The sequence below is a fragment of the Pteropus medius genome, unplaced genomic scaffold, assembly GCF_902729225.1.
Source record: "Pteropus medius unplaced genomic scaffold, Ma_sr-lr_union100, whole genome shotgun sequence".
NCBI classification, from domain to species: Eukaryota; Metazoa; Chordata; class Mammalia; order Chiroptera; family Pteropodidae; genus Pteropus; species Pteropus medius.
The window spans coordinates 1,796,006-1,808,183 of record NW_024345601.1 but is presented as its reverse complement, the minus strand read 5'-3'; the positions used below and the strand labels follow the sequence as shown (position 1 = coordinate 1,808,183).

Genomic DNA, 12,178 nt, shown 5'->3' with positions numbered 1-12,178 from the left:
ATAGAAAACCTTCACTAGTTCTTTCATGCCAGGACCCAAAGGATGGTTACAGTTGGAGGATATATTAGTAACCGGAGTCTTGTCTTGGCTTTGCCTCTGCAGAAATCATGTGCAGAGTCACCATAAAGGCTGGGCTCTGATCATTAATCCATCCCAACTAATTTAACTAATTCATCCTAATTCAACCTATTTTTAAGTTTAATTTCATCTAGCTAAGCATGCTTTCGGGCCAGAAACACAGTTGATTTACTCATTATGAAAAATATACCAGCTGAATAGACTAGAATATGCTGGTGGCCTGTGAGTACATTTTTTATTGTGAAATAAAATACAGATGCAACTATAAATTTATTTACATAGAATCAGAACAAAGGAATTGAATGGCATTATGACATCAGTGAGGTCTGGATGAGCCAAGAGAGGCAAATTGCTGAAGTCGTTGCTACCAAACCAGTCAGAAACCTTAGAATTATTCTGGGAAAGTTTTAAATAAGTTCAAGGATTCTAGTGATGCACTGTACTTCATTCAAGTATTGGGAAAAACTGGAGTTAATAGATCAGACAAAGGTTATAACAATTAAGATTTATTAAAGAAGGTTCTGAATTGTACTTAGACTTACTTTTTTCCCCCCTAAAAATGTATTATGAAAATTTTCAAGCAGACAGGAAAGTAAAAGGAACTTTATGTACAGTGAGCATCCATATCCACCAACTAGATTCTACCTTCGACATTGTTTTAGTCTGTTTAGTCTCTCCATCCTTCCATCTGTCCATCTCAATCTCTTATTATATGCATTTCCAAGTAAATTGCAGACTTTAAATACACTTTTTAAAAACTTTTTAATTTGAAAAATTTTAAATATTCACAAAAGCAGTTATAACAGTATAATGAACTCCCATGTACCTTCACTCACACTTTTTTTCTTGAGTAGTTTAAAACAGACAACATATTTCACTCACAAAGACTCACAAATACTTATATCTCTAACATAAAAGGATTTAATACATTACTGTTTAACTTTTCTTTATCTAACACCTAGTCCTTGTCAGTTTCCCTTGATTATCTCAAAAAAGTCTTTTTGTATTTGCTTTGTTTAAATCAGGATCCGAATGATATTATCTGTAAACTGGTGGTTACATCCAGATATAAGATGATAAACCACACCAGTTAATTTGGCAAGATGATATCATAAGCGATGCTTGTACTTCTTATTACACTTCCTCAGGCAGCATATAACGTCGGGTCATCCCATTGTTTGTAGTACTAATCCGTGCATTTGAGCATTGGCAGACTGATACCTCTAATATAAAGTTTCCTGGGTACAGTCACAAAATTATGATCATTTCTTAGATGCTTTGATTAATTTGCACTTTCTACAGTCATTATTCTGATTTATTCATTTCTTCTGCATTTATTAGTTGGGAGAACTTTCCCCGTCAACTACTTGGTAACTCCGAAATGCATTATTTTTCCACAAAGGCAAGATAAATGTGTGATTCCATCCTTTTACTTACCAATTTTCAAAATAACGAATTATTGCTCTAGCAGCCTCCAAAGTTTTGTTTGTTTATATTTTTTAGTTATGGTAAAACATTACCACATTTTTATGTGGTAAAACATTACCACATAAAATTTATCATCTTAACCACTGTTAAATGTAAAGTTCAGGAGTGTTAAGTACATTCACATTGTTGTGCAATCAATGTCCAGAACTTTTGCATCTTAGAAAACTGAAACTCTTATCTATACCATTTAACAACTCTCCATTTCTCCTTCCTTCAGACCCTGGCAATCACTATTCTGCTTTCTCTTTCTGTGAATTTCAGTACTCTAGGTACCTTATGTAAGTGGAATCACATATTAATTTTTGTGACAAATTTATTTCACTTAGCATAATGTCCTTAAGAGTCATCCATGTAGTAGCATGTGATCACATTTCTCCTTTTTAAAGCTGCATTTTTTTTTAATTTTTAAAATTTATTTTTATTATTTATTTTTTAAAAAGAAGTTGTGGATTTTTATATATTATTTGTATCAGTTCATTGCAAACATTATTCTTTTTGGTGCTCAAATTGCCCAATCTTTGGCCAGTGGGAGCCCCTCCAAGATAGCCCCTGAGGCTTTTGACGTGACTCAGTAGTCTTTGGTACTTTCCTTCCTTTCTGGTTTGACAATGTGTTTTAGGCTCATCTTGTGCATTTCCTGCCCCAGACCTGGAATAGGGAATTTCTCTAAGGGGCCCTGGTTCCTTTTAGTATCTAAATACGATAGCCTAGGCAGCAATATAGGCTTATTTTTTAACTTATTCCTAAGTATATTAATTTTTTAAACTATTTCCTAAGTATATTTAATTTTATTAATAATATATTAATTTTTTAAAAATTGTAAGTAGACCATAGTAAGAATATAACAAGGATAAGCTATTGTTAAGATAGAAATGTGATCTATCTTTGTTAACCACATTTAAGAGGAGCCTGGTCTTCTATGCAGTGATTTGAAACTATGGCCTCACATTAGAACATTCTGTGAGCCTTAAAAAATTGTGGTGGCTGGGCCATACCATAGACTAATTTTACTAGACTCTGTGGGGATGGCACCAGCCACTTAGAATTTACAGAGCTTCACAGGTGGTTCCACTATGTAGCCAAAGTTTGGAACATTCATCTAGCTATGAAAGCAAAACAAAAATAAAATAAAAGTTTTTAAAAAAAGAGACCTGGACTCTAGAAATTTCTTTAGTCCATAATAAATTGGGTTCCAGGCTTTTCTGGATAACCTATCTTTTACTAACTTGATAATGGGGCTTTAAAAATGTGGGGCTCTCATAAGTAACCAGTCTTACAAATCTCTAATGTGTCTCCTGTTTCTGTTTTATAGATCTGAACAAGCACCAGCCTCAGGCTTAATGAGGGCACAATTGGGTCAATGTGTTGTCACCTTGAAAGAACATGATAATTCTACTAAAGAAGAGATAGCTAAGCTGTCCGAAGTTTTCCCACTCAGAAACATGGACCAGAAGGTAAGGGTTGGTTGTTTTTTAAAAATAGTTTCAAGATGTACGAGATACCGATTTGAGGAAATTGTTACATTCTTAACAATGATTAATATATTTTTTAAAAATATTAAGTAATAAGTGAGCTTTTGTGGTTTAACTTTCTGATCTTAGGCCTTTTGCATATTGTATATGAATCTTGCCTCCTCACATAAAGTTAATTCAGGTCCTGGAGGCAACCTGATTAAACATAGCTACCACAACATTTTCCACATTTTCCACATTTTCTTGTAGCATTCTGATTTTCTTTCTTTACTCTGTACTTTAAAAATACTGTATGGTTGGTCATTCATGACAATTCAGCAAATATGTATTGATCCATTTCTGTAGACAGGCACCAGCCCAGATCCATTGGAGGAAAAGAGATAAATAAAATATGGCCCAATTCTGGGGAAAGGCATAGTGGGATGAGTGTAATAAGAAAACGGCAAAGAATATGGCCCTTCAGAAAAGAGAGCCAAGACATCTGGAGAAGGAATGAGGGCAAACTTTGCTATGGAGGGAACAGAGGGGCATGAGGTGATCCTTAAAAGACTGACAGGATTTTGACAGGATGGGGCAACAGCGAAAAGCTGTTATGAGTCAAAGAACAGACTGGAAAAGCCAACATGTATCCAGGAAACGGAGCTAGAGTCATCTTCTGTGGCTGAAGCATGGGCTCTAGAATGTGGATGGTGGGTGAGAATGCCCAAGGTAGGCCAGGCCCAATTGTGCAGGGTCCAGCCTAGGCTAGGGAGCTTGTGTTTAGTTTACTAGATTTGAGAAAGCCATGAGAGTTTTTTAAGCAGGGCTATAATAAGATTCTGCAGTGCCTTGGGGAATTTTATCTGCTCGGATTAAGATTGAGACCACAGAGGAGGGAGCCCCCACAGAGGTTCAGACAGACAAGGAGAGGCCTGACTTAGGAGCTGGTACAGAGGAAAAGTATGAAGATGCTGAACAGAAAATGGAAATTGATGGAGCAAATTTCCAAGGGAAGCACAAGGGAGGAACCAGAAGCCCACTTTTAGAGCATTCCCATCACAGTTTTTGTCATTACCTAAAAATGCCATAGTAAAAGAGATGGTCTTCTCCTAATCTTCTCCTAAATTTAATGTCTTATGAATTTGTCTTATTTCAAAGTATGTTTTTTCATCCATATACATAATATAGAGTTTTCTGGCTTTGATCCTTTTTAACTTTTCTTTTTCTTTTGTAATAATATTTTTTATTTTTCAGTTATAGTTGGCATACGATATTATATTAGTTTCAGGTGTACAACATAGTGATTAGACTTCTATATAACTCACAAATTGATCACCCCGGTAAATATAGTACCCATACAACACCATATATAATTATTACGATATTACTGACTATATTTTTTATGCCATACTTTATACCTCCATGAATATTTTATAACTATCCATTTGTACTTCTTAATCCCTTCCCCGTTTTTCACCTACCCTCTCAATCCCCCTCCCCTCTGGTAACCCAAAATGTTCTCTGTATCAATGAGTTGTTTCTGTTTTTTTTGTTGTTTATTTTGTTCTTTAGATTCCATGTGTACATGAAATCATATGGCATTTGTCTTTATCTGACTCACTCCACTCAGCACAGTACCCTCTAGGTCCATCATGAAATATCTTTTTCCATCCCTTTACTTTCTGTCCGTGTGTGTCTTTTAATCTGAAGTGAGTCTCTTGTAGGCAGCTTATATAAGGGTCTTGTTTTCTTAGCCATTCATCCACCCTATCTTTTGATGGGAGCATTGAATTCCTTTTCATTTGAGGTTCTTGTCGATAGATATGTAGTTATTGCCATTCTTTGTTCATATTTTTGATACATATTTTTTTCTTCTTAAAGATGTCCCTCCAACATTTCCTGTAATACCGTAGGCTTGGTGGTGATGCACTGCTTTAGCTTATTCTTTTCTGGGAAGCTCTTTATCTGTCTTTCAATTCTAAATGATAGCTATGCTGGGTAGAGTGATCTTGGTGTAGATCTTGGATTTTCATCACTTTGAACATTTTGTGCCTTAACTTTTTATTTTCATCATGCATATAGTTCAAGGATTCTACATGTGTCCCTCCTGGAGGCAAACCTTGCCACCTCTGTCTCGAAGTGACACACCTGTGTCCCTGTGTGGTTCAGAGCCTCTGCCATTGCCCCTTAAGCTTTTCAGAGCACCTTTAATCCTTCTCAAGACCCCACCCCCTTTCCTTGGCCACTTAAATTACAAGAGAGTAGAAGGACTTTTTTAAAGTATATCAAACATACATACATAAAGTGATATAATGAACCCACCAATTCCATGTCTACCAACCAAAATCCATATGTATTGTTACCATCGTACCATATTTTGTTTCAGACCTCCTCATCCTCAACTTCCTTCTCTCCCCCATCTTCCTACTTCCTCTCTCCCTTTTCCTTCCTTCTGTCATGTTCTCTCTCTCCCCCTTTTATCCCCCTTCTCTCTCTTTTCCTTCTCTTTCTCTCCTCCCCGCTCCTTTTCTCCTTCTCCTCTTCCTCCTCTAGCCTCCTTCCTCCCCACTTTCCTTCTGTAATAAATTATTATAGCTGCAGATACAGCCCTTGTGTGCCTCTCAAGGATCCCATGCTCCTTTTCAAAAATAACCTTGTGTATATCCTTCCTGCATACATTTTCATTTTCACTGCATTGTGTGTGACTCAATAAATAACATACAGTTTTGTTTTGGTTGAGGTATGATACCATTTGTGTGAATGTTCTTTAAGAAATAACAGTGTTCTTTAGGAATAACAGAACCTGTGTTTTTTAGATCCACTTCATATCTGTTGATAAATGTAGATCTTAAAAAGGATTTTGTTTTCAGGTTTCATTGTCCATTTAATTTATTGCTATTTTGTAACAACATTGTTTTTCCATTTACATTGAGTGCAAATACATCACATCTCATCTGTGTCAAGGGTGATATAAGTCTTGGTTGAGTGCCCTTTGCTATCTAATCATTTTTTTTTTAAGAGGGAGGAGGGGGAGGTAGATGTGGTAAAAGTGGTCAAATATGTGGTGACAGAAAGAAATCTAACTATGGGCGGTGAACATACAATGCAATTTATATGCCTTACTGTTGAATTGTACACTGAAACTTACTGAATTTCATTAACCAATGTCACCATGATAAATAAAATAAATAAACAAAAAGGGGGGTTGTTTATATTTAAAAACATGTTCTAGGTTCTAGACAACCAATTCACTTGTAATTTTTTAAATTATAACTTCATTATTAATGAGGGGGCTGCTCAACTAATAACTTAGGAATCAAATGATAGTCTGCTTTGTTCTTTTTAAATCATCATGATCTGATCTTAGTGACAATCATAAAAATTACCAGTAAATTAAGACAAAATCTATCCTTAAAGATGGAAATAAGCAAGCAGTTTCACAAACTGTTAGGTTATGACTGAAGAAATGCACAGTCCAGAAGAATAATATTATCGATGACATGGGCAGGGCAAGCCTTGCGAGCTTTAGTCCAAAATACTTTTGTGGGTGTGGGTTCTAGGACTGTTTTGGTTTATGCATCATCCTTTTACAGTACATACATTTAGTAAATAGTATGGGTTAAGTATTTCTCTGGATAAAATTCTTAAAAGTAAGAGATTTTCCAAATTTAAGAAAGCTCTACTAGCAATTACTTGGTTAAGAGTCTAATGAAGCTCGGAAATGTTTACTTTGATCTCTTGGGTAAATGGCTAATTAAACAGCCACATGTAAATGATGTTTACCTGTGAGTCCCCTTGCTGTCAGCAGGAGTCAATCTGTCTCTTGAGTAAATACATCATTAAAGCCGGGAAACTCGGATTATGTCCCCTTGACACCAGATAAGATCCACAGCACCTACATAACCTGTGAGGCAATTACATAATTCAGCTGCATGCTTTAAAACAGAAAAATTTGTAATTATGTGAAAAAAATGAATTGGGTGCTTCAGTAAAATATAAAGTGTCTTAATACTCTTTTTCTCCTAAGTGATACCTGTTTCCCCCCTGGAGGAAACTTCTCCAGGCAAAGCAGAGTGACACCTGCTGGTGCCACTGGTAGAGTAGGTTTGCCCAGTGCCCCTACCACACATGCACCAGATATTTATGTGACTGGTCACAGAAATTCCTTTACCTCTCCCTAAATGATGGGCTGGTTTCTTGCTCTTATCTCTTGAATGTTCATTTGCTGGCTCAGAAGAGTAATTTCTCTTTGTTTTGATGCTACATAGATAAAATTCCCTTCCCATCCTATAACTTAAATATAACTTAAGTGGAGATGCTTTCATTTCTCTTTAAACACTGAAAAATTACTTCCAGTGTACAAGAAAGAGGTTCTTGAGAAAGAGTCAGTTAAATATGTGTATTAGGGAGAAATGTCATCCATGGTTTTTAATTATCTGGCCTTTCTGTGTCTGCACTACTAGCACTGATTTACACATAGAATGGAATTCAGTTTTATTAAACATTTTCACATTCGCTTTCTTTTTGTTTGTACCACCCATCACAGAAATCCATTTTTTTTGAACTGGCATACGTTTTCCTTAAAAAAATTAGTATGGTAAAAACAAACTCAGAATGTTAGGGTAAACAAAAAGAAAAGAAAATTACCTGTTATCTGATTCTCCATATTTAACCTTTTGACACTGTGGCATATGATTTTTAATATTTAATATATTGACATGAGTTGCACTGTTTGTGTACGTATCTTTTTTTCCCCACCTGTCACAAGAGAACTTCCTTTCATACCATCACATATTCTACATCATTTCAAATGGCTGCTCAGAGACCCCTGTACAGACATTCCACTGTCTCTTTAACCAGGCTCCTGTTGTTAAGTGTTCAAGTTATTTTTAATTTTTCCTCTAGTAAAAAGTTTTAAAGAACATCTGAGCAATTCAATTTTTACAAATATCCATGCTATTTCCTTAGAATAAATTCCTACATATAAAATTGTTAGGTCAAAGGGTACGTGCATCTCTCAGGCATTTGCTATGCACTGCCAGATCTCACTCTGGAAGGGTCATCAGAGTTACTATGGATGGGTAAAAATATCATTTTTCAGAGCCCTTTATGAAACCGGATACTATCAACTTTTTTTGTGTGTGTGAACCAAATTGCAAAGTGCAAATGACATCCAATTTTTTTGTTGTTGTTCTTTTGACCTTTATATTACAATTGGGGTCAAACTTTTCCCCTACCTATTTGTATTTCTTTTATAATTTGCTAGTTCATATTCTTTGCTCATGTTTCTATTAGATTAGTAATATATTTTTTCTTATTGACTTGTAAGAACTCTTTTTGTATAAATTTGTACAACTTGTTGCAATATTTTGAGCAGTTTGATTCTTACCTTTCATTTTTCTTAATGGTGTTTTGGATACAAAGTCTTTTCCATTAATATGTATCTATGCAATTGAGTATTACAATTGAAAAGTGTCTGGATATAAATTAAGAGTCAGCCTACATGAGTCTTAGGGTTCTAGACCTAGCAAGATCCATATTTAAACTGAACTTTGAGAAAAATCTTAGTAGAATTGAGCCAATAATTCTAGGTATCCTGCTAAGTGTAATTCATAGGACAGTTTATCTTCTGTAAGATCTGAAATATTGGAAGTATCACCATGAATCATTTTGCAAATAGTATGTGCCTTAGCATTGAATTTCTGAGTCTTTTCTGCTGGCTCTTGGGAAGGCAGAAAACTGAGGGACTATTTTGTTGGAGTTAGGCTTCAGACTGCTGAGAACAGTGAGACAGTCTCCAGTCTTCCCTCCTGGCCTCCAAATGTGTGAAATCAAAATGAGTCTTTATTAGCTAACAGATAAGTTGAAACCGATGTGCAGTCTGTTCATAAGCACTATCAGTAAAATTGTTGTCTGGTAGCGTTTTTCAGATAGAAAGCTCAAATTTGCAGAGTGCTTTCAGACCCAGCATGAGATGTGTAAAGCATCTCATTCACTCTTCTTTGGGCTTTTGTTCCATTGCTGGTGTGAGTTAGTGTTGTCAGTCTCAGACTGCAAGCTCCTTCAGATTGGGGGCTTCCTTAGAAATACACCTTTCAAAAAGATCTGCAGACAATACAGATGTTTTTCCTGACTCTGCAGAAGTTGTTTGTGACTAGAAACCTTCTGACCATTCCTTGTCTGAGGCTGACTTTTGTTTCTGTCCTTTCTTTTCATTATTCCCTGCTTGTTAGGGACTTACATTGTAGACTCCTTTATGACTGGTGATGATCTATTAGGCAGATCCGCTGCTCTCTCTGTTGGCTCTGTGGTTCAGTAGAGTTAACCATTCTCATGTTGTAATTTGATTATTCATCAAAATTCATATAGATATCAAATACTCATCTTTGAGAAATTAACTATAGAATTATCTTAAAAGATGAATCTTTATAAACATCTTTATCACAAAAGAGGAATTCTAGAGACATAATAATGAGTAGTGAAGATAAGTGGGATAAAATATATGAAATAAATGAAAACCTATAGTATACTCCCCACTTTACTTTTTGTAGAACTATTGGCTGTGGTGATATTCTTACCAAGCATACAAGGACTTATTAGAAAGACATTTGCAGTATTGTTATAGCATTTTATTCTGTGTTCCTTTGAAACTCAGGTAGAACATAGCTAAAGCAAAAGAAGGTCTAATATGAAAGGAATATGCAAAACATAAATTGTGTGTCATCATTGATAGACTAGTGATAAGTTATCTGAGTTATTGACAATCCGAAACAGTTTTCCATTGTCTGAAAATTCTACATTAAGAAGTATGGAAAGCTTCAACAGTCTTTTAACAATTTTTAAAATGTGTGTTAAGACAGTGGCTATTATGAAGTCATGCCAAGAAATTATTAGTTATAGCTATTGCATAAGGTAATTAATATGAGGGAGAAATAAATATTTGAAGTACTTTCAGAAAGTCTGGATTATTTTAAATCCCAGAAAGAGAAAATTATAGCTTTCATGACAGAATTTGGGCCGATTCTTTTTGTTCATATTTTAATCCATTTCCTGTTTAGAAAAAAAAGTGCTGCTCACTGCCAGCGTTAATTTAATTTTATATAAACAAGCTCTTTGAGGCTGAATCTGACTGGTTTTCAATGTGAAAATGAAATATAAAAACTATTCTTGGAGTTATTTCTAAACAGAACTTGTCTCTAATCCTAACGTAACAGAAACATATACATAAATTGGATTCATCAAATGAATCTTCAGCTAACTTCTAGAATGATGTTACCATTACACATAGGAATGCTACGTTTTCAAGGATTTGACATTTTCAGTGATCGAAAATTACTATATTTTATAAATGGAAATATCACTACTAAAACCAGAATGCTATAAATAGAACAATGTCATTTATTTCTAAAGACCATCAATATACTAGAACTATGCAAAAGTAATAATAAAAGTGAAATATTTTGTGGCAAACTTTAGGGGTAAGGTTAGGATTGTAATCTGCAAATTATCTTGCAGTAAAATGCTGCAGCCACAAATACTGCCAGTGAGTATTCTGCAGCCACAAATACTGCCAGTGAGTAATACTGCCAGGGAAAATGGGAAGTGGGTTAAATGCTTTTCATATACCCAGGATTATTGGGCATGAGAATAGGAGCTTAATTCTCTGTGGGGACAGCCTAGATCAGGATGGGTAGATATCTAGAAATGAGACACACCAGGATGGTCCAGAGAGCTCAGTGATGGTAGAGAGATGGATGGCAGTTGAAGGAGCTGGTACTACTCTTCACCCCTCTTTTCCTGGACAGGTTCTGGAAGCAAGTGCAGAACAGTGGCCTACGTGGATAGCTGAGATTGAGGCTCTATGGCAGCCAATGGTGAGAGTCAGACTGAGCTTCAAGGGCAGGACTCTATACTTAACTCCAGTCTGCAGAAACAGGGATATTGTGCAGATCACCCCAACAGAGAAATATCACAACTGGAATAAAATCCAGAAACAACTTTGTACAAATAACGGAAAGGCTCCTGGTTACTATAGAATTCGACCACAGGTTCTGGCTACAGGGCTAACTTGACACTAAGTCCTTTGGCCAAGGACACTGGAACTCCCTAAATCCCCTAAAATTGGCTGCTCTAGCCTCTAGGATAGGCCGTGGACCCAGGAGGCCAGCCAGTTCTAGGGGAGGCAGAGGGCAGGAGCTTTGCAGGGATATCAGGGGTGATGGCGATAGCCCTGTATGTTCAAAGCCAAACTTGCAAGGTCAGATCTTCCATGTTCTGCTTCAGTGATTCTCCCTTTCGGATTATCTTTGCCTTCTTTCATGTAAATTACGAGGAAAGATTATTATTTTCCCCTTTATTCACTAGATAATTAAGTTGTTACTGCTTCACTCTTGGACTAACAATGACAGGTTTTATCCAGTTCCACTCTTCATGTGCATGTATAGAGTCTCACCTCCATTTCCCACAGGCTGGATTGGACACTGCCCTGGCTTTACTACTGTTGTCAAATACCAATAAAGGTCAACACCACCACCAAGGTTTCTATTCCCAATTGCCTGGGGAAATCACCACTTCCAAGTAGTAATTCTGGCAGCAGGATGATGTCATCATTGGTTGTTCTGCTCTTGTTACCAATATATTTTTAAGAGTGCTGACCTGGAAATTAAGAGACATGGGTATTATTAACCTGTCCTGTTAATTGCCACTTTTTCACTACCTCTCAAGTCAGCTGTGATGAAATCTTTGCCCACCTCCCTGCCCAGGACAGTTGAAGTTATATGAGTAAGACAGTTCAGTGCTCTTTGAAAACAGATAAGCAGTGTGACAGGTAAGTTTCCCAAGTTCAGTGGACTTAGCAGCAAAATTCAGAGTATCTTTATTCTTATGGTTTAGAACAAGGTCAGTTCCTTTTTTGCTTAATGGCCCCTCCTCAACCACTAAGGTTTTTTTTTGTAACTTTTGGGGAAAGTTCAGGGGTTATTTGTGGAAAGATAGGGATACCACGAGGTCACATTTTTTCAGATCACTTCTTTATTCAAACCAAAAGATTCATGCAACGAGAGAGAAAATCTTGGATAAACCAGCCCAGATTAGCAGGAGTGATCATATCTCATATACATACTTGACAAATAGGAGAACAGTTTTGTATTACATAAGATTCA

The 12,178-nt window shown here is 36.1% G+C and overlaps 1 protein-coding gene across 2 annotated transcripts in view; it reads left to right on the top strand.

Moving 5' to 3' along the window:
* The window catches only part of KIZ (kizuna centrosomal protein), a 107,916-nt gene that overhangs the window by 62,184 nt on the left and 33,554 nt on the right, over positions 1 to 12,178 (top strand). For both annotated transcript variants that reach the window (XM_039874351.1, XM_039874352.1), the window contains exon 8: positions 2,879 to 3,020. In XM_039874351.1, the coding sequence (XP_039730285.1) occupies positions 2,879 to 3,020 (142 nt within the window). The remainder of the gene's footprint in view (positions 1 to 2,878; positions 3,021 to 12,178) is intronic.